Source organism: Cardiocondyla obscurior, linkage group LG10, assembly GCF_019399895.1.
Source record: "Cardiocondyla obscurior isolate alpha-2009 linkage group LG10, Cobs3.1, whole genome shotgun sequence".
Taxonomy (NCBI): Eukaryota; Metazoa; Arthropoda; class Insecta; order Hymenoptera; family Formicidae; genus Cardiocondyla; species Cardiocondyla obscurior.
Window position 1 is genome coordinate 7,336,602 of NC_091873.1, and position 22,967 is coordinate 7,359,568.

General features: G+C 36.3%; 1 protein-coding gene and 2 long non-coding RNA genes across 11 annotated transcripts; all 3 read right to left on the reverse strand.

Annotated features, from left to right (window-relative positions):
• Positions 1 to 1,725: 1,725 nt before the first annotated feature.
• LOC139105981 (uncharacterized) lies at positions 1,726 to 4,699 on the reverse strand. 3 transcript variants are annotated; one of them, XR_011546265.1, is made up of 9 exons: positions 4,489 to 4,699; positions 4,140 to 4,336; positions 3,787 to 3,982; positions 3,434 to 3,592; positions 3,207 to 3,373; positions 2,868 to 3,024; positions 2,556 to 2,751; positions 2,203 to 2,398; positions 1,726 to 2,045 (listed from the first exon to the last, which is right to left on the reverse strand). It is a non-coding gene; the product is annotated as an uncharacterized lncRNA (long non-coding RNA). The 3 variants fall into 3 exon arrangements; XR_011546266.1 differs by having other exon boundaries at positions 3,207 to 3,357; positions 4,489 to 4,698; XR_011546267.1 differs by lacking the exons at positions 2,868 to 3,024; positions 3,207 to 3,373; positions 3,434 to 3,592 and having other exon boundaries at positions 4,489 to 4,697.
• A 115-nt stretch (positions 4,700 to 4,814) lies between these two features.
• LOC139106047 (uncharacterized) lies at positions 4,815 to 9,023 on the reverse strand. 6 transcript variants are annotated; one of them, XR_011546285.1, is made up of 7 exons: positions 9,009 to 9,023; positions 7,124 to 7,179; positions 6,551 to 7,063; positions 6,212 to 6,368; positions 5,547 to 6,095; positions 5,193 to 5,389; positions 4,815 to 5,035 (listed from the first exon to the last, which is right to left on the reverse strand). It is a non-coding gene; the product is annotated as an uncharacterized lncRNA (long non-coding RNA). The 6 variants fall into 6 exon arrangements; XR_011546286.1 differs by lacking the exon at positions 7,124 to 7,179; XR_011546281.1 differs by having other exon boundaries at positions 6,551 to 7,179.
• Positions 9,024 to 16,862: 7,839 nt separating this feature from the next.
• Positions 16,863 to 18,112, reverse strand: LOC139106032 (uncharacterized). Of its 2 annotated transcripts, XM_070662486.1 has the most exons (3): positions 17,555 to 18,112; positions 17,331 to 17,478; positions 16,863 to 17,148 (listed from the first exon to the last, which is right to left on the reverse strand). In XM_070662486.1, the coding sequence occupies exons 1-3, from the start codon at positions 17,763 to 17,765 to the stop codon at positions 16,959 to 16,961; spliced, it is 549 nt and encodes a 182-aa protein (XP_070518587.1). In that variant the 5' UTR covers positions 17,766 to 18,112; the 3' UTR covers positions 16,863 to 16,958. The 2 variants fall into 2 exon arrangements, 1 of the variants encoding a protein (XP_070518587.1); XR_011546277.1 differs by lacking the exon at positions 16,863 to 17,148 and having other exon boundaries at positions 17,159 to 17,494.
• Positions 18,113 to 22,967: the final 4,855 nt, after the last annotated feature.

Genomic DNA, 22,967 nt, shown 5'->3' on the forward strand with positions numbered 1-22,967 from the left:
ATATTTCTCGCCGATTTTCATATTGCGATTCTGGCACTTGGGTCTGCGAATACAGCTCAAGAGCCAGAACGCAAAGTAATATACAGTATTGTCAATTTTTCGAAACATTTTCGTTATCATTCTCAGTTTGCAATAGTCATATGTGATATCCACTCGTTACATTGATTAATATCTATTAGACATAATGAGTCAATATCAAAGCAATGATATTCATCACTAGATTACAGCCATTTAATTATTTGCTTTGTTAGATGGTACCGCATTAATAAAATCTTATATGACATTTAAAATTTTTTCGAAGGGAAAAATGCATTCTAATCTTTAACCCGCGTTATTATTTGATGGCTGTTAAAAATTACTTTTTTTTTCTGGATGCAATGTTCATTCTTATAATCATTTTGTTACGATGAACAATAGTAGGTACCTTTATCCGACGTATCAAGTCTCAATTGTATACTATATTGACGTGAGCATACCAAAGACATCGATTAATTTGGGAAAATTAACGTTTATAAAAGTAAAAACAAGCGCGCGTTAGCGCGCGCAAGCAGGGAAAAGAAAAAAGAACAGTTGTGTAACAGATTGATCTAAAGTTATTAAATGACATTTTGAAATAAAAAAAGAAAAATGAAAGGAAAGAAATACCGATCGGCAATGTTGCATTAGAACATTGTTATTATTTTTGTAAAGAAATCTTGTACATGTACTAACTTAGCGTGCTCTATGGATAGAAACTTACGATATGTTATCTATTATTATTATTATTATTGTATTATTATATTATTATTACTGCTATAATTATTTTTATCATTATTAGTATATTAAAATAAAAACTGCAATCTTGTTTGGAAATTTTTGAGCCGTGTGAATATTGACATCTGATGCGTTTCATTCATTACATATTATTTTTTTATTAATATTTATTCTGACATACATGTATTCAACGATATCATTCTTGTGATATATTCGGTTAATATATTACACAGTAGAAAATAATATTTATTGAAGCAATTTTATATGAAATGTTTCTCTCGCAATGTCATTTTAGAAATGTTCCATTATACTTTTACTGTATAGTTGCATTGCATTTGAAAAATACAACATGTATTAAATTTTTATCAAATTAAAAAAAAAAAAAAAAAAAAACTGGTAGCTACAAAATAGTCTATTATTCATAATTTTTTTTGCAAAGAATTAACTTCAACACAGCTTTAATTCAAAATTTGTTTAAATTACTATATGATAAATTTAAGTACATAATAAATTATTTTGTAGATACCAATCTCTTCTACCTAATTTGACTGACTTGATCGCCAGAAATTTTCTTTCAAGCTTTTCAGATTTTTACACGGACATAACGATTACTTTTGAGATATGTAGCAAAGGAATTCTGTAAAAAATAAGACGTTATAAATTGTAATTTATACTTTATTTTTTTTAGAAAAGAAGACATTATTCGTTTCAAATTAACGAAATATTTTACAACAAAATAACATACAATTCTCCTTAGGTATTAGAACTAAAAAACAATCTAATAACATTGCAAACTATTAAGAAAAAAATTTAAATCACATTTAAGAGAATGTATATATCAATGTGCAGATAAGTTGAAAATTAATTAAAAATTAATTATGATGTTTTATGTAAATCAAATTGACAATAAGTTGTAAATTATAATAAAATATATGTCAGGTGGAATATATTTCCACTAAGACAGAATATATATGAATTAAATTTACTTTTTTAATTTTAAATATAATGTGTTACATCGATGTACTATTTGTTATAATTATTTTTATTTGACATCTAATTTTTTATTTAATAATTTAATTTGGCTGTTAATAAAATATTCAACGAGCAAAAAATATATACACTCATTGAATATAATCGATATCTCAAGATGTTTGAGATATTGATCAAGAGGAACGTTTATATTTGATAAAAAATCCAACTAGACACTCCAGGAATAAGCAGAACTCATTTCACAAGCTGTTCAAGTGCAATGAAACTTCTGCGACCCTCGCAGAACTCCAATCACCAAGAATCTAAAATATAAAATTTTTTACAGTTAAGAGAATAATTTAATTGTATTTAAAACACTCTACTACACTAAATAAAGCCGTATTTAAGTCAGAAATTAAACTTAAATGCCTGAAAATAATTTATTTAAGTGTAACTTTACTTTTAACCTAAAACACATACCTGTCACTTTTAAAACACTTATAAAAAATAGTTCCCGTCGATGTAGAGCCTTGGAACTTTTTGGGCAGCAACAGGGAGGTTTAAATTTAATGAAAAATCCAACCAGGCACTCGAGGAAAACGCAGAACTATTTTCACAACTTGTTCAAGTGCAGTGAAACTTCTGTGACCCTCGCAGAACACCAATCACCAAGAATCTGAAATAAAAAATTATTTACAGTTAACAGAATAATTCAATTGTATTTAAAACACTCTACAACACTTAAATAAACCGAATTTTAGTCTGAAATTTAACTTAGAAGCCTGAAAAAAATTTATTTAGATGTAACTTTACTATTGACCTAAAACACATACCTGCCACTTTTCAAACACTTATAAAAAATAGTTCCCGTCGATGTAGAGCCTTGGAACTTTTTGGGCAGCAACAGGGAGGTTTAAATTTAATGAAAAATCCAACCAGGCACTCGAGGAAAACGCAGAACTATTTTCACAACTTGTTCAAGTGCAGTGAAACTTCTGTGACCCTCGCAGAACACCAATCACCAAGAATCTGAAATAAAAAATTATTTACAGTTAACAGAATAATTCAATTGTATTTAAAACACTCTACAACACTTAAATAAACCGAATTTTAGTCTGAAATTTAACTTAGAAGCCTGAACTCACTCTGCAATGTGTTAGTGCTATCTGAAGTACTGGGTAAGTCGAGGATTTTTCTCTTGCACCAGAAATGGTCAGAGGGACTTCTGCAGCTTTCCCAGGTCTCCGGACGGTTTTCTTGGTTAGTTTACGTCGCGAACCTTTCGTCCCCAAAGCGCCAAACCTGTAAATAAAGCAGAAGTATTTTTAAATTAAAACTAAAAGTCTCATAAGTGACACTTTGAGGTTAAAGTTATATTTTGACTATTTTCTCACTTTTTAATTAATTGAGGCTCTCGAGCAATCTAAAATCGGTCCCTCACGATAGAGGAGGGTACTCTAATTAAATTCTAACGCATGACATACCTGAATTCACTCTGCAAAGTGTTAGTGCTATCTGTGGTACTGGGTAAGTCGAGAATTTTTCTCTTGCACCAGGAATGGTCAGAGAGACTTCTGCGGCTTCCCCGGGTCTCCGGACGATTTCTTTGGTTAGTTTCCGTCGCGAACCTTTTGCCTATAAAGTTTAAAGCCTGTAAAACAAATAGAAGTATTTGTTTTTCTGACTTTAAACTTTAATCAATAACACATACCTGTCACTTTTCAAACACTTATAAAAAATAATTCCCATTGATGTAGAGCCTTGGAACTGTTTGGGCAACAAGAGGGAGATTTAAATTTAATGAAAAATCCAACCAGGCACTCGAAGAAAACGCAGAACTATTTTCACAACTTGTTCAAGTGCAGTGAAACTTTTGTGACCCTCGCAGAACACCAATCACCAAGAATGTGAAATATAAAATTATTTACAGTTAACAGAATAATTCAATTGTATTTAGAACACTCTAATACACTTAAATAAACCAAATTTAAGTCACAAATTAAACTAAAAAACTCCAAAAAAATTTATTTATGAATAACTCAACTTTTAACCTAAAACACATACCTGTCACTTTTAAAACTCTTATAAAAAATAGTTCCCGTTGATGTGCAAGCTTGACACTTTTTGGACAGCAATAGGAAACTTCAAAATTAATAAAAAATCCAACAGGATGGCCGAGGAAGCAGCAGAACTTTCTTGACAATGTGTAGAAGCACAGGAAAACTTTTCTGACCCTCGCAACTCTCCAGTCACCAGCAAACTGAAATATAAATTCATTCACAGTTAAAAGCAATATTAAATTGTAATTACAACATTCTACTACATTAAATAAAACAGAATTAAAGTTAGAAATTGAACTTGAATGCCTGAAAATAATTTTTTTAACACTATTTCAATTTTTAACCTACAACACATACCTCTCACTTTTTAAAAGTCTTATAAAAATTATTTCCTGATGATGTACAGGCTTGGCATTTTTTTGGCAGCAAGAGGAAGGTTTATATTTGAAAAAAAATCCAACTGGACACTCCAGGAATAAGCAGAACTCATTTCACAAGCTGTTCAAGTGCAATGAAACTTCTGCGACCCTCGCAAAACTCCAATCACCAAGAATCTAAAATATAAAATTTTTTACAGTTAAGAGAATAATTTAATTGTATTTAAAACATTAAAGTACACTTAAATAAACCAAATTTATGTCAGAAATTTAACTAAGAAACTCCAAAAAATTTAAAGATATTTCAACTTCTAACCTAAAACACATACCTGTCACTTTTAAAACACTTATAAAAAATAGTTCCCGTCCATGTAGAGCCTTGAAACTTTTTGGGCAGCAACAGGAAGGTTCAAATTTGATAAAAAATCCAACGGGGCACTCGAGGAGAACGCAGAACTATTTTCACAAACTGTAGAAGTGCAGTGAAACTTTTGTGACCCTCGCAGAACACCAATCACCAAGAATGTGAAATATAAAATTATTTACAGTTAACAGAATAATTCAATTGTATTTAGAACACTCTAATACACTTAAATAAACCAAATTTAAGTCACAAATTAAACTAAAAACTCCAAAAAATTTATTTATGAATAACTCAACTTTTAACCTAAAACACATACCTGTCACTTTTAAAACTCTTATAAAAAATAGTTCCCGTTGATGTGCAAGCTTGACACTTTTTGGACAGCAATAGGAAACTTCAAAATTAATAAAAAATCCAACAGGATGGCCGAGGAAGCAGCAGAACTTTCTTGACAATGTGTAGAAGCACAGGAAAACTTTTCTGACCCTCGCAACTCTCCAGTCACCAGCAAACTGAAATATAAATTCATTCACAGTTAAAAGCAATATTAAATTGTAATTACAACATTCTACTACATTAAATAAAACAGAATTAAAGTTAGAAATTGAACTTGAATGCCTGAAAATAATTTTTTTAACACTATTTCAATTTTTAACCTACAACACATACCTCTCACTTTTTAAAAGTCTTATAAAAATTATTTCCTGATGATGTACAGGCTTGGCATTTTTTTGGCAGCAAGAGGAAGGTTTATATTTGAAAAAAAATCCAACTGGACACTCCAGGAATAAGCAGAACTCATTTCACAAGCTGTTCAAGTGCAATGAAACTTCTGCGACCCTCGCAAAACTCCAATCACCAAGAATCTAAAATATAAAATTTTTTACAGTTAAGAGAATAATTTAATTGTATTTAAAACATTAAAGTACACTTAAATAAACCAAATTTATGTCAGAAATTTAACTAAGAAACTCCAAAAAAATTTATTTAAAGATATTTCAACTTCTAACCTAAAACACATACCTGTCACTTTTAAAACACTTATAAAAAATAGTTCCCGTCCATGTAGAGCCTTGAAACTTTTTGGGCAGCAACAGGAAGGTTCAAATTTGATAAAAAATCCAACGGGGCACTCGAGGAGAACGCAGAACTATTTTCACAAACTGTAGAAGTGCAGTGAAACTTTTGTGACCCTCGCAGAACACCAATCACCAAGAATGTGAAATATAAAATTATTTACAGTTAACAGAATAATTCAATTGTATTTAGAACACTCTAATACACTTAAATAAACCAAATTTAAGTCACAAATTAAACTAAAAAACTCCAAAAAAATTTATTTATGAATAACTCAACTTTTAACCTAAAACACATACCTGTCACTTTTAAAACACTTATAAAATATAGTTCCCGTCCATGTAGAGCCTTGGAACTTTTTGGGCAGCAAAAGGAAGGTTTAAATTTAATGAAAAATCCAACCGGGCACTCGAGAAAAACGCAGAACTATTTTCACAACTTGTTCAAGTGCAGTGAAACTTCTGTGACTCTCGCAGAACACCAATCACCAAAAATCTGAAATAAAAAATTATTTACAGTTAACAAAATAATTCAATTGTATTTAGAACACTCTACTACACTTAAATAAACCGAATTTTAGTCTGAAATTTAACTTAGAAGCCTGAACTCACTCTGCAAAGTGTTAGTGCTATCTGGAGTACTAAGTAAGTCGAGGATTTTTCTCTTGCACCAGGAATGGTCAGAGAGACTTCTGCGGCTTTCCCGGGTCTTCGGACAGTTTCCTTGGTTAGTTTCCGTCGCGAACCTTTCGTTCCCAAAGCGCCAAATCTGTAAATAAAACAGAAGTATTTTTAAATTAAAACTAAAAATCTCATAAGTGACACATTGAGGTTAAAGTTATATTTTGACTATTTTCTCACTTTTTAATTAATTGAGGCTCTCGAGCAATCTAAAATCGGTCCCTCACGATAGAGGAGGGTACTCTAATTAAATTCTAACGCATGACATACCTGAATTAACTCTGCAAAGTGTTAGTGCTATCTGGAGTACTGGGTAAGTCGAGGATTTTTCTCTTGCACCAGAAATGGTCAGAGAAACTTCTGCGGCTTCCCCGGGTCTCCGGACGGTTTCCTTGGTTAGTTTTCGTCGCGAACCTTTCGTCCCCAAAGCGCCAAACCTGTAAATAAAGCAGAAGTATTTTTAAATTAAACCTAAAAATCTCATAAGTGACACTTTGAGGTTAGAGTTATATTTTAACTATTTTCTCACTTTTTAATTAACTGAGGCTCTCGGGCAATCTAAAATCGGTCCCTCACAATGAAGGAGAGTATTTTAATTAAATTCTAATGCATGACATACCTGAATTCACTCTGCAAAGTGTCAGTGCTATCTGGAGTACTGGGTACGAAGATTTTTCTCTTGCACCAGGAATGGTCAGAAAGACTTCTGCGGCTTCCCCGGAACTCCGGATGGTCTCGTTGGTTAGCTGCCGTCACGTATCTTTTGCCTATAAAGTTTAAAGCCTGTAAAACAAATAGAAATATTTGTTTTTCTGACTTTAAACTTTAATCAATAACACATACCTGTCACTTTTAAAACTTTTATAAAAATTAGTTTCCGTTGATGCACAGTCTTGGCACTTTGTGGGAATAAAAAAGACGATTTAAATTTGTTAAAAAATCCAACCGGACACTCGAGGAAACAGTTGATCTTCCACAAACGAATAAAATAAACATAAAATATTTTGCGTAAAATATTCACCAATGGAGACACAGCATTAATACTGGCATTCATGAAACGACTCGATTAATAAAATAATGTAAAAATACTTAATAAATAGCATTAAATTGTTGTAAATTAACGAGCAAAATACGATTAAATATAAAAACTTATAAATAACGCAAAAAACAAACGTAAAATGTCAATCGATTAATTTCAACCAATAGGAACACAGCATTAATACTGACATTCATGAATCGATTCAAACAATAAACTATTGTAAAATTACTTAATAAATATCATTAAATTGTTGTAAATTACCGTGCAAAATACGATTCAGTTTAGAAACTTATAAATGACGCAAAAAAGAAGTGTAAAATGTCATTCGATTAATATGAACCAATAGGAACACAGTATTAGTACTGACATTCATGAAACGACTCGATTAACAAAATATTGTAAAAATAATTAATAAATAGCATTAAATTGTGGTAAACTAAATTGCAAAATACGATTTAGTATAAAAACTTATAAATAACGCCAAAAACACGTGCAAAATGTCACTCGATTATTTTCAACCAATAGGAACACAGCATTAGTACTGACATTCATGAAACGATTCGATTAATAAAATATTGTAAAAATAATTAATAAATATCATTAAATTGTTGTAAATTGACGTGCAAAATATAATTAAGTACAAAAATTTATAAAAAACGCAAGAAAAAAATGTAAAATGTCATTCGATCGATTTCAACCAATAGGAACACAGCATTAGTACTGACATTCATGAAACGATTCGATTAATAAAATATTGTAAAAATAATTAATAAATATCATTAAATTGTTGTAAATTGACGTGCAAAATATAATTTAGTACAAAAATTTATAAATAACGCAAGAAAAATGGAAAATGTCATTCGATCGATTTCAACCAATAGGAACACAGCATTAGTACTGACATTCATGAAACGATTCGATTAATAAAATATTGTAAAAATAATTAATAAATAGCATTAATTGTTGTAAACTAACTTGCAAAATACGATTTAGTATAAAAACTTATAAATAACGCCAAAAACACGTGCAAAATGTCACTCAATAAATTTCAACCAATAAAATCACAGCATTAGTACTGACATTCATGAAACGATTCGATTAATAAAATATTGTAAAAATAATTAATAAATAACATTAATTGTTGTAAACTAACTTGCAAAATACGATTTAGTATAAAAACTTATAAATAACGCCAAAAACACGTGCAAAATGTCACTCGATTATTTTCAACCAATAAAAACACAGCATTAGTACTGACATTCATGAAACGATTCGATTAATAAAATATTGTAAAAATAATGAATAAATATCATTAAATTGTTGTAAACTAACTTGCAAAATACGATTTAGTATAAAAACTTATAAATAACGCCAAAAACACGTGCAAAATGTCACTCGATTATTTTCAACCAATAAAAACACAGCATTAGTACTGACATTCATGAAACGATTCGATTAATAAAATATTGTAAAAATAATGAATAAATATCATTAAATTGTTGTAAATTGACGTGCAAAATATAATTTAGTACAAAAATTTATAAATAACGCAAGAAAAATATGTAAAATGTCATTCGATCAATTTCAACCAATAGGAACACAGAATTAGTACTGACATTCATGAAACGATTCGATTAATAAAATATTGTAAAGATAATTAATAAATAGCATTAATTGTTGTAAACTAACTAGCAAATGGAATTTTCTCTTGCACCAGAAATGGTCAGAAAGACTTTTGCGGCTTCCCCGGGTCTCCGGACGGTTTCCTTGGTAAGTTTCCGTCGCGAACCTTTCGTCCCCAAAGCGCCAAACCTGTAAATAAAGCAGAAGTATTTTTAAATTAAAACTAAAAATCTCATAAGTGACACATTGAGGTTAAAGTTATATTTTGACAATTTTCTCACTTTTCAATTAACTGAGGCTCTCGAGCAATCTAAAATCGGTCCCTCACGATAGAGAAGGGTACTCTAATTAAATTCTAACGCATGACATACCTGAATTCACTCTGCAAAGTGTTAGTGCTATCTGGAGTACTGGGTAAGTCGCGGAATTTTCTCTTGCACCAGGAATGGTCAGAGAGACTTTGCGGCTTCCCGGGTCTCCGGACGGTTTCCTTGGTTAGTTTCCGTCGCGAACCTTTCGTCCCCAAAGCGCCAAACCTGTAAATAAAGCAGAAGTATTTTTAAATTAAAACTAAAAATCTCATAAGTGACACATTGAGGTTAAAGTTATATTTTGACAATTTTCTCACTTTTTAATTAACTGAGGCTCTCGAGCAATCTATAATCGGTCCCTCACGATAGAGGAGGGTGCTCTAATTAAATTCTAACGCATGACATACCTGAATTCACTCTGCAAAGTGTTAGTGCTATCTGGAGTACTGGGTAAGTCGAGGAATTTTCTCTTGTACCAAAAATGGTCAGAGGGACTTCTGCAGCTTCCCCGGGTCTCCGGACGGTTTCCTTGGTTAGTTTTCGTCGCGAACCTTTCGTCCCCAAAGCGCCAAACCTGTAAATAAAGCAGAAGTATTTTTAAATTAAAACTAAATATCTCATAAGTGACACATTGAGGTTAAAGTTATATTTTGACAATTTTCTCACTTTTTAATTAACTGAGGCTCTCGAGCAATCTAAAATCGGTCCCTCACGATAGAGGAGGGTGCTCTAATTAAATTCTAACGCATGACATACCTGAATTCACTCTGCAAAGTGTTAGTGCTATCTGGAGTACTGGGTAAGTCGAGGAATTTTCTCTTGTACCAAAAATGGTCAGAGGGACTTCTGCAGCTTCCCCGGGTCTCCGGACGGTTTCCTTGGTTAGTTTTCGTCGCGAACCTTTCGTCCCCAAAGCGCCAAACCTGTAAATAAAGCACAAGTATTTTTAAATTAAAACTAAATATCTCATAAGTGACACATTGAGGTTAAAGTTATATTTTGACAATTTTCTCACTTTTTAATTAACTGAGGCTCTCGAGCAATCTAAAATCGGTCCCTCACGATAGAGGAGGGTACTCTAATTAAATTCTAACGCATGACATACCTGAATTCACTCTGCAAAGTGTTAGTGCTATCTGGAGTACTGGGTAAGTCGAGGAATTTTCTCTTGCACCAGAAATGGTCAGAAAGACTTCTGCAGCTTCCCCGGGTCTCCGGACGGTTTCCTTGGTTAGTTTTCGTCGCGAACCTTTCGTCCCCAAAGCGCCAAACCTGTAAATAAAGCAGAAGTATTTTTAAATTAAAACTAAATATCTCATAAGTGACACATTGAGGTTAAAGTTATATTTTGACAATTTTCTCACTTTTTAATTAACTGAGGCTCTCGAGCAATCTAAAATCGGTCCCTCACGATAGAGGAGGGTGCTCTAATTAAATTCTAACGCATGACATACCTGAATTCACTCTGCAAAGTGTTAGTGCTATCTGGAGTACTGGGTAAGTCGAGGAATTTTCTCTTGCACCAGAAATGGTCAGAAAGACTTCTGCAGCTTCCCCGGGTCTCCGGACGGTTTCCTTGGTTAGTTTTCGTCGCGAACCTTTCGTCCCCAAAGCGCCAAACCTGTAAATAAAGCACAAGTATTTTTAAATTAAAACTAAATATCTCATAAGTGACACATTGAGGTTAAAGTTATATTTTGACAATTTTCTCACTTTTTAATTAACTGAGGCTCTCGAGCAATCTAAAATCGGTCCCTCACGATAGAGGAGGGTGCTCTAATTAAATTCTAACGCATGACATACCTGAATTCACTCTGCAAAGTGTTAGTGCTATCTGGAGTACTGGGTAAGTCGAGGAATTTTCTCTTGTACCAAAAATGGTCAGAGGGACTTCTGCAGCTTCCCCGGGTCTCCGGACGGTTTCCTTGGTTAGTTTTCGTCGCGAACCTTTCGTCCCCAAAGCGCCAAACCTGTAAATAAAGCACAAGTATTTTTAAATTAAAACTAAATATCTCATAAGTGACACATTGAGGTTAAAGTTATATTTTGACAATTTTCTCACTTTTTAATTAACTGAGGCTCTCGAGCAATCTAAAATCGGTCCCTCACGATAGAGGAGGGTGCTCTAATTAAATTCTAACGCATGACATACCTGAATTCACTCTGCAAAGTGTTAGTGCTATCTGGAGTACTGGGTAAGTCGAGGAATTTTCTCTTGTACCAAAAATGGTCAGAGGGACTTCTGCAGCTTCCCCGGGTCTCCGGACGGTTTCCTTGGTTAGTTTTCGTCGCGAACCTTTCGTCCCCAAAGCGCCAAACCTGTAAATAAAGCAGAAGTATTTTTAAATTAAAACTAAATATCTCATAAGTGACACATTGAGGTTAAAGTTATATTTTGACAATTTTCTCACTTTTTAATTAACTGAGGCTCTCGAGCAATCTAAAATCGGTCCCTCACGATAGAGGAGGGTACTCTAATTAAATTCTAACGCATGACATACCTGAATTCACTCTGCAAAGTGTTAGTGCTATCTGGAGTACTGGGTAAGTCGAGGAATTTTCTCTTGTACCAAAAATGGTCAGAGGGACTTCTGCAGCTTCCCCGGGTCTCCGGACGGTTTCCTTGGTTAGTTTTCGTCGCGAACCTTTCGTCCCCAAAGCGCCAAACCTGTAAATAAAGCAGAAGTATTTTTAAATTAAAACTAAATATCTCATAAGTGACACATTGAGGTTAAAGTTATATTTTGACAATTTTCTCACTTTTTAATTAACTGAGGCTCTCGAGCAATCTAAAATCGGTCCCTCACGATAGAGGAGGGTACTCTAATTAAATTCTAACGCATGACATACCTGAATTCACTCTGCAAAGTGTTAGTGCTATCTGGAGTACTGGGTAAGTCGAGGAATTTTCTCTTGTACCAGGAATGGTCAGAGGGACTTCTGCAGCTTCCCCGGGTCTCCGGACGGTTTCCTTGGTTAGTTTTCGTCGCGAACCTTTCGTCCCCAAAGCGCCAAACCTGTAAATAAAGCAGAAGTATTTTTAAATTAAAACTAAATATCTCATAAGTGACACATTGAGGTTAAAGTTATATTTTGACAATTTTCTCACTTTTTAATTAACTGAGGCTCTCGAGCAATCTAAAATCGGTCCCTCACGATAGAGGAGGGTACTCTAATTAAATTCTAACGCATGACATACCTGAATTCACTCTGCAAAGTGTTAGTGCTATCTGGAGTACTGGGTAAGTCGAGGAATTTTCTCTTGCACCAGAAATGGTCAGAAAGACTTCTGCAGCTTCCCCGGGTCTCCGGACGGTTTCCTTGGTTAGTTTTCGTCGCGAACCTTTCGTCCCCAAAGCGCCAAACCTGTAAATAAAGCACAAGTATTTTTAAATTAAAACTAAATATCTCATAAGTGACACATTGAGGTTAAAGTTATATTTTGACAATTTTCTCACTTTTTAATTAACTGAGGCTCTCGAGCAATCTAAAATCGGTCCCTCACGATAGAGGAGGGTGCTCTAATTAAATTCTAACGCATGACATACCTGAATTCACTCTGCAAAGTGTTAGTGCTATCTGGAGTACTGGGTAAGTCGAGGAATTTTCTCTTGCACCAGAAATGGTCAGAAAGACTTCTGCAGCTTCCCCGGGTCTCCGGACGGTTTCCTTGGTTAGTTTTCGTCGCGAACCTTTCGTCCCCAAAGCGCCAAACCTGTAAATAAAGCAGAAGTATTTTTAAATTAAAACTAAATATCTCATAAGTGACACATTGAGGTTAAAGTTATATTTTGACAATTTTCTCACTTTTTAATTAACTGAGGCTCTCGAGCAATCTATAATCGGTCCCTCACGATAGAGGAGGGTGCTCTAATTAAATTCTAACGCATGACATACCTGAATTCACTCTGCAAAGTGTTAGTGCTATCTGGAGTACTGGGTAAGTCGAGGAATTTTCTCTTGTACCAAAAATGGTCAGAGGGACTTCTGCAGCTTCCCCGGGTCTCCGGACGGTTTCCTTGGTTAGTTTTCGTCGCGAACCTTTCGTCCCCAAAGCGCCAAACCTGTAAATAAAGCAGAAGTATTTTTAAATTAAAACTAAATATCTCATAAGTGACACATTGAGGTTAAAGTTATATTTTGACAATTTTCTCACTTTTTAATTAACTGAGGCTCTCGAGCAATCTAAAATCGGTCCCTCACGATAGAGGAGGGTACTCTAATTAAATTCTAACGCATGACATACCTGAATTCACTCTGCAAAGTGTTAGTGCTATCTGGAGTACTGGGTAAGTCGAGGAATTTTCTCTTGCACCAAAAATGGTCAGAGGGACTTCTGCAGCTTCCCGGGTCTCCGGACGGTTTCCTTGGTTAGTTTTCGTCGCGAACCTTTCGTCCCCAAAGCGCCAAACCTGTAAATAAAGCAGAAGTATTTTTAAATTAAAACTAAATATCTCATAAGTGACACATTGAGGTTAAAGTTATATTTTGACAATTTTCTCACTTTTTAATTAACTGAGGCTCTCGAGCAATCTAAAATCGGTCCCTCACGATAGAGGAGGGTACTCTAATTAAATTCTAACGCATGACATACCTGAATTCACTCTGCAAAGTGTTAGTGCTATCTGGAGTACTGGGTAAGTCGAGGAATTTTCTCTTGCACCAGAAATGGTCAGAAAGACTTCTGCAGCTTCCCCGGGTCTCCGGACGGTTTCCTTGGTTAGTTTTCGTCGCGAACCTTTCGTCCCCAAAGCGCCAAACCTGTAAATAAAGCACAAGTATTTTTAAATTAAAACTAAATATCTCATAAGTGACACATTGAGGTTAAAGTTATATTTTGACAATTTTCTCACTTTTTAATTAACTGAGGCTCTCGAGCAATCTAAAATCGGTCCCTCACGATAGAGGAGGGTACTCTAATTAAATTCTAACGCATGACATACCTGAATTCACTCTGCAAAGTGTTAGTGCTATCTGGAGTACTGGGTAAGTCGAGGAATTTTCTCTTGCACCAGAAATGGTCAGAAAGACTTCTGCAGCTTCCCGGTCTCCGGACGGTTTCTTGGTTAGTTTTCGTCGCGAACCTTTCGTCCCCAAAGCGCCAAACCTGTAAATAAAGCAGAAGTATTTTTAAATTAAAACTAAAAATCTCATAAGTGACACATTGAGGTTAAAGTTATATTTTGACAATTTTCTCACTTTTTAATTAACTGAGGCTCTCGAGCAATCTAAAATCGGTCCCTCACGATAGAGGAGGGTACTCTAATTAAATTCTAACGCATGACATACCTGAATTCACTCTGCAAAGTGTTAGTGCTATCTGGAGTACTGGGTAAGTCGAGGAATTTTCTCTTGTACCAGGAATGGTCAGAGGGACTTCTGCAGCTTCCCCGGGTCTCCGGACGGTTTCCTTGGTTAGTTTTCGTCGCGAACCTTTCGTCCCCAAAGCGCCAAACCTGTAAATAAAGCAGAAGTATTTTTAAATTAAAACTAAATATCTCATAAGTGACACATTGAGGTTAAAGTTATATTTTGACAATTTTCTCACTTTTTAATTAACTGAGGCTCTCGAGCAATCTAAAATCGGTCCCTCACGATAGAGGAGGGTGCTCTAATTAAATTCTAACGCATGACATACCTGAATTCACTCTGCAAAGTGTTAGTGCTATCTGGAGTACTGGGTAAGTCGAGGAATTTTCTCTTGCACCAGGAATGGTCAGAGGGACTTCTGCAGCTTCCCCGGGTCTCCGGACGGTTTCCTTGGTTAGTTTTCGTCGCGAACCTTTCGTCCCCAAAGCGCCAAACCTGTAAATAAAGCAGAAGTATTTTTAAATTAAAACTAAATATCTCATAAGTGACACATTGAGGTTAAAGTTATATTTTGACAATTTTCTCACTTTTTAATTAACTGAGGCTCTCGAGCAATCTAAAATCGGTCCCTCACGATAGAGGAGGGTACTCTAATTAAATTCTAACGCATGACATACCTGAATTCACTCTGCAAAGTGTTAGTGCTATCTGGAGTACTGGGTAAGTCGAGGAATTTTCTCTTGCACCAGGAATGGTCAGAAAGACTTCTGCAGCTTCCCGGGTCTCCGGACGGTTTCCTTGGTTAGTTTTCGTCGCGAACCTTTCGTCCCCAAAGCGCCAAACCTGTAAATAAAGCAGAAGTATTTTTAAATTAAAACTAAATATCTCATAAGTGACACATTGAGGTTAAAGTTATATTTTGACAATTTTCTCACTTTTTAATTAACTGAGGCTCTCGAGCAATCTAAAATCGGTCCCTCACGATAGAGGAGGGTACTCTAATTAAATTCTAACGCATGACATACCTGAATTCACTCTGCAAAGTGTTAGTGCTATCTGGAGTACTGGGTAAGTCGAGGAATTTTCTCTTGCACCAGGAATGGTCAGAAAGACTTCTGCAGCTTCCCGGGTCTCCGGACGGTTTCCTTGGTTAGTTTTCGTCGCGAACCTTTCGTCCCCAAAGCGCCAAACCTGTAAATAAAGCAGAAGTATTTTTAAATTAAAACTAAAAATCTCATAAGTGACACATTGAGGTTAAAGTTATATTTTGACAATTTTCTCACTTTTTAATTAACTGAGGCTCTCGAGCAATCTAAAATCGGTCCCTCACGATAGAGGAGGGTGCTCTAATTAAATTCTAACGCATGACATACCTGAATTCACTCTGCAAAGTGTTAGTGCTATCTGGAGTACTGGGTAAGTCGAGGAATTTTCTCTTGCACCAGGAATGGTCAGAGGGACTTCTGCAGCTTCCCCGGGTCTCCGGACGGTTTCCTTGGTTAGTTTTCGTCGCGAACCTTTCGTCCCCAAAGCGCCAAACCTGTAAATAAAGCAGAAGTATTTTTAAATTAAAACTAAAAATCTCATAAGTGACACATTGAGGTTAAAGTTATATTTTGACAATTTTCTCACTTTTTAATTAACTGAGGCTCTCGAGCAATCTAAAATCGGTCCCTCACGATAGAGGAGGGTGCTCTAATTAAATTCTAACGCATGACATACCTGAATTCACTCTGCAAAGTGTTAGTGCTATCTGGAGTACTGGGTAAGTCGAGGAATTTTCTCTTGCACCAGGAATGGTCAGAGAGACTTCTGCAGCTTCCCCGGGTCTCCGGACGGTTTCCTTGGTTAGTTTTCGTCGCGAACCTTTCGTCCCCAAAGCGCCAAACCTGTAAATAAAGCAGAAGTATTTTTAAATTAAAACTAAAAATCTCATAAGTGACACATTGAGGTTAAAGTTATATTTTGACAATTTTCTCACTTTTTAATTAACTGAGGCTCTCGAGCAATCTAAAATCGGTCCCTCACGATAGAGGAGGGTACTCTAATTAAATTCTAACGCATGACATACCTGAATTCACTCTGCAAAGTGTTAGTGCTATCTGGAGTACTGGGTAAGTCGAGGAATTTTCTCTTGCACCAGGAATGGTCAGAGAGACTTCTGCGCTTCCCGGGTCTCCGGACGGTTTCCTTGGTTAGTTTTCGTCGCGAACCTTTCGTCCCCAAAGCGCCAAACCTGTAAATAAAGCAGAAGTATTTTTAAATTAAAACTAAATATCTCATAAGTGACACATTGAGGTTAAAGTTATATTTTGACAATTTTCTCACTTTTTAATTAACTGAGGCTCTCGAGCAATCTAAAATCGGTCCCTCACGATAGAGGAGGGTACTCTAATTAAATTCTAACGCATGACATACCTGAATTCACTCTGCAAAGTGTTAGTGCTATCTGGAGTACTGGGTAAGTCGAGGAATTTTCTCTTGCACCAGGAATGGTCAGAGGGACTTCTGCAGCTTCCCCGGGTCTCCGGACGGTTTCCTTGGTTAGTTTTCGTCGCGAACCTTTCGTCCCCAAAGCGCCAAACCTGTAAATAAAGCAGAAGTATTTTTAAATTAAAACTAAAAATCTCATAAGTGACACTTTGAGGTTAAAGTTATATTTTGACTATTTTCTCACTTTTTAATTAACTGAGGCTCTCGGGCAATCTAAAATCGGTCCCTCACAATGAAGGAGAGTATTTTAATTAAATTCTAATGCATGACATACCTGAATTCACTCTGCAAAGTGTCAGTGCTATCTGGAGTACTGGGTACGAGGATTTTTCTCTTGCACCAGGAATGGTCAGAGAGACTTCTGCGGCTTCCCCGGAACTCCGGATGGTCTCGTTGGTTAGCTGCCGTCACGTATCTTTTGCCTATAAAGTTTAAAGCCTGTAAAACAAATAGAAATATTTGTTTTTCTGACTTTAAACTTTAATCAATAACACATACCTGTCACTTTTAAAACTTTTATAAAAATTAGTTTCCGTTGATGCACAGTCTTGGCACTTTGTGGGAATAAAAAAGACGGTTTAAATTTGTTAAAAAATCCAACCGGACACTCGAGGAAACAGTTGATCTTCCACAAACGAATAAAATAAGCATAAAATATTTTGCGTAAAATATTCACCAATGGAGACACAGCATTAATACTGGCATTCATGAAACGACTCGATTAATAAAATAATGTAAAAATACTTAATAAATAGCATTAAATTGTTGTAAATTAACGAGCAAAATACGATTAAGTATAAAAACTTATAAATAACGCAAAAAACAAACGTAAAATGTCAATCGATTAATTTCAACCAATAGGAACACAGCATTAATACTGACATTCATGAATCGATTCAAACAATAAACTATTGTAAAATTACTTAATAAATATCATTAAATTGTTGTAAATTAACGTGCAAAATACGATTCAGTTTAGAAACTTATAAATAACGCAAAAAAGAAGTGTAAAATGTCATTCGATTAATTTGAACCAATAGGAACACAGTATTAGTACTGACATTCATGAAACGACTCGATTAATAAAATATTGTAAAAATAATTAATAAATAGCATTAAATTGTGGTAAACTAAATTGCAAAATACGATTTAGTATAAAAACTTATAAATAACGCCAAAAACACGTGCAAAATGTCACTCGATTATTTTCAACCAATAGGAACACAGCATTAGTACTGACATTCATGAAACGATTCGATTAATAAAATATTGTAAAAATAATTAATAAATATCATTAAATTGTTGTAAATTGACGTGCAAAATATATTTAGTACAAAAATTTAAATAACGCAAAAAATGTAAAATGTCATTCGATCAATTTCAACCAATAGGAACACAGCATTAGTACTGACATTCATGAAACGATTCGATTAATAAAATATTGTAAAAATAATTAATAAATAGCATTAATTGTTGTAAACTAACTTGCAAAATACGATTTAGTATAAAAACTTATAAATAACGCCAAAAACACGTGCAAAATGTCACTCAATAAATTTCAACCAATAGGAACACAGCATTAGTACTGACATTCATGAAACGATTCGATTAATAAAATATTGTAAAAATAATTAATAAATAGCATTAATTGTTGTAAATTAACTTGCAAAATACGATTTAGTATAAAAACTTATAAATAACGCCAAAAACACGTGCAAAATGTCACTCAATAAATTTCAACCAATAGGAACACAGCATTAGTACTGACATTCATGAAACGACTTGATTAATAAAATATTGTAAGAATAATTAATAAATAGCATTAAATTGTTGTAAACTAACTTGTAAAATACGATTTAATATAAAAACTTATAGATAACGCAAAAAACAAATTTAAAATGTCATTCGATTAATTTGAACCAATAGGAACACAGCATTAATACTGACATTCATGAAACGACTCGATTAATAAAATATTGTAAATATACTTAATAAATAGCATTAAATTGTTGTGATGTGTAAAATAGCCTAGCTCTTCTGTCGCGAAATTTCAAATTTCTGTAGGCATGGCCGTGTGCCACTCAATTTATATGCACCTGATACTTTTAGAATTTGTATCAGGTGCATATAAAATCAAGGAAGTGGCACGAACTGACCGTGCCACCTCTTTAGAAAATTTGAAATATCTCGCGAACCAGAAGAGCTAGGCTATTGCGCTTTTTTGTTCGACGCGGGCTTTCAAGCCCTTCAAAACGAGCTTTCGATCAGACCCCTACGACGCCTGTGGACCGAGATATTAACGATCAAAGTTTTTCGGAAAATGTGAAATATCTCGCGAACCAGAAGGGCTAGGCTATTGCGCTTTTTTTTGTTCGACGCGGGCTTTCAAGCCCTTCAAAACGAGCTTTCGATCAGACCCTTACGACGCCTGTGGACCGAGATATTAACGATCAAAGTTTTTCGGAAAATGTGAAATATCTCGCGAACCAGAAGGGCTAGGCTATTGCGCTTTTTTTTTCGACGCGGGCTTTCAAGCCCTTCAAAACGAGCTTTCGATCAGACCCCTACGACGCCTGTGGACCGAGATATTAACGATCAAAGTTTTTCGGAAAATGTGAAATATCTCGCGAACCAGAAGGGCTAGGCTATTGCGCTTTTTTTGTTCGACGCGGGCTTTCAAGCCCTTCAAAACGAGCTTTCGATCAGACCCCTACGACGCCTGTGGACCGAGATATTAACGATCAAAGTTTTTCGGAAAATGTGAAATATCTCGCGAACCAGAAGGGCTAGGCTATTGCGCTTTTTTTTTCGACGCGGGCTTTCAAGCCCTTCAAAACGAGCTTTCGATCAGACCCCTACGACGCCTGTGGACCGAGATATTAACGATCAAAGTTTTTCGGAAAATGTGAAATATCTCGCGAACCAGAAGGGCTAGGCTATTGCGCTTTTTTTGTTCGACGCGGGCTTTCAAGCCCTTCAAAACGAGCTTTCGATCAGACCCCTACGACGCCTGTGGACCGAGATATTAACGATCAAAGTTTTTCGGAAAATGTGAAATATCTCGCGAACCAGAAGGGCTAGGCTATTGCGCTTTTTTTTGTTCGACGCGGGCTTTCAAGCCCTTCAAAACGAGCTTTCGATCAGACCCCTACGACGCCTGTGGACCGAGATATTAACGATCAAAGTTTTTCGGAAAATGTGAAATATCTCGCGAACCAGAAGGGCTAGGCTATTGCGCTTTTTTTGTTCGACGCGGGCTTTCAAGCCCTTCAAAACGAGCTTTCGATCAGACCCCTACGACGCCTGTGGACCGAGATATTAACGATCAAAGTTTTTCGGAAAATGTGAAATATCTCGCGAACCAGAAGGGCTAGGCTATTGCGCTTTTTTTGTTCGACGCGGGCTTTCAAGCCCTTCAAAACGAGCTTTCGATCAGACCCCTACGACGCCTGTGGACCGAGATATTAACGATCAAAGTTTTTCGGAAAATGTGAAATATCTCGCGAACCAGAAGGGCTAGGCTATTGCGCTTTTTTTGTTCGACGCGGGCTTTCAAGCCCTTCAAAACGAGCTTGCGATCAGACCCCTACGACGCCTGTGGACCGAGATATTAACGATCAAAGTTTTTCGGAAAATGTGAAATATCTCGCGAACCAGAAGGGCTAGGCTATTGCGCTTTTTTTGTTCGACGCGGGCTTTCAAGCCCTTCAAAACGAGCTTGCGATCAGACCCCTACGACGCCTGTGGACCGAGATATTAACGATCAAAGTTTTTCGGAAAATGTGAAATATCTCGCGAACCAGAAGGGCTAGGCTATTGCGCTTTTTTTTGTTCGACGCGGGCTTTCAAGCCCTTCAAAACGAGCTTTCGATCAGACCCCTACGACGCCTGTGGACCGAGATATTAACGATCAAAGTTTTTCGGAAAATGTGAAATATCTCGCGAACCAGAAGGGCTAGGCTATTGCGCTTTTTTTTTGTTCGACGCGGGCTTTCAAGCCCTTCAAAACGAGCTTTCGATCAGACCCCTACGACGCCTGTGGACCGAGATATTAACGATCAAAGTTTTTCGGAAAATGTGAAATATCTCGCGAACCAGAAAGGCTAGGCTATTGCGCTTTTTTTTGTTCGACGCGGGCTTTCAAGCCCTTCAAAACGAGCTTTCGATCAGACCCCTACGACGCCTGTGGACCGAGATATTAACGATCAAAGTTTTTCGGAAAATGTGAAATATCTCGCGAACCAGAAGGGCTAGGCTATTGCGCTTTTTTTTTCGACGCGGGCTTTCAAGCCCTTCAAAACGAGCTTTCGATCAGACCCCTACGACGCCTGTGGACCGAGATATTAACGATCAAAGTTTTTCGGAAAATGTGAAATATCTCGCGAACCAGAAGGGCTAGGCTATTGCGCTTTTTTTTTCGACGCGGGCTTTCAAGCCCTTCAAAACGAGCTTTCGATCAGACCCCTACGACGCCTGTGGACCGAGATATTAACGATCAAAGTTTTTCGGAAAATGTGAAATATCTCGCGAACCAGAAGGGCTAGGCTATTGCGCTTTTTTTTGTTCGACGCGGGCTTTCAAGCCCTTCAAAACGAGCTTTCGATCAGACCCCTACGACGCCTGTGGACCGAGATATTAACGATCAAAGTTTTTCGGAAAATGTGAAATATCTCGCGAACCAGAAGGGCTAGGCTATTGCGCTTTTTTTTGTTCGACGCGGGCTTTCAAGCCCTTCAAAACGAGCTTTCGATCAGACCCTTACGACGCCTGTGGACCGAGATATTAACGATCAAAGTTTTTCGGAAAATGTGAAATATCTCGCGAACCAGAAGGGCTAGGCTATTGCGCTTTTTTTGTTCGACGCGGGCTTTCAAGCCCTTCAAAACGAGCTTGCGATCAGACCCCTACGACGCCTGTGGACCGAGATATTAACGATCAAAGTTTTTCGGAAAATGTGAAATATCTCGCGAACCAGAAGGGCTAGGCTATTGCGCTTTTTTTGTTCGACGCGGGCTTTCAAGCCCTTCAAAACGAGCTTTAGATCAGACCCCTACGACGCCTGTGGACCGAGATATTAACGATCAAAGTTTTTCGGAAAATGTGAAATATCTCGCGAACCAGAAGGGCTAGGCTATTGCGCTTTTTTTTTCGACGCGGGCTTTCAAGCCCTTCAAAACGAGCTTTCGATCAGACCCCTACGACGCCTGTGGACCGAGATATTAACGATCAAAGTTTTTCGGAAAATGTGAAATATCTCGCGAACCAGAAGGGCTAGGCTATTGCGCTTTTTTTTTCGACGCGGGCTTTCAAGCCCTTCAAAACGAGCTTTCGATCAGACCCCTACGACGCCTGTGGACCGAGATATTAACGATCAAAGTTTTTCGGAAAATGTGAAATATCTCGCGAACCAGAAGGGCTAGGCTATTGCGCTTTTTTTTTCGACGCGGGCTTTCAAGCCCTTCAAAACGAGCTTTCGATCAGACCCCTACGACGCCTGTGGACCGAGATATTAACGATCAAAGTTTTTCGGAAAATGTGAAATATCTCGCGAACCAGAAGGGCTAGGCTATTGCGCTTTTTTTTGTTCGACGCGGGCTTTCAAGCCTTCAAAACGAGCTGATCAGACCCCTACGACGCCTGTGGACCGAGATATTAACGATCAAAGTTTTTCGGAAATGTGAAATATCTCGCGAACCAGAAGGGCTAGGCTATTGCGCTTTTTTTTGTTCGACGCGGGCTTTCAAGCCCTTCAAAACGAGCTTTCGATCAGACCCCTACGACGCCTGTGGACCGAGATATTAACGATCAAAGTTTTTCGGAAAATGCTCTTGTGCGCGGAGGAGAGAAAAGATAGAACAAAATTTTATTAACAAAAAATGTTTCTACTGATTTTCCCCATCTTTCTACCTGC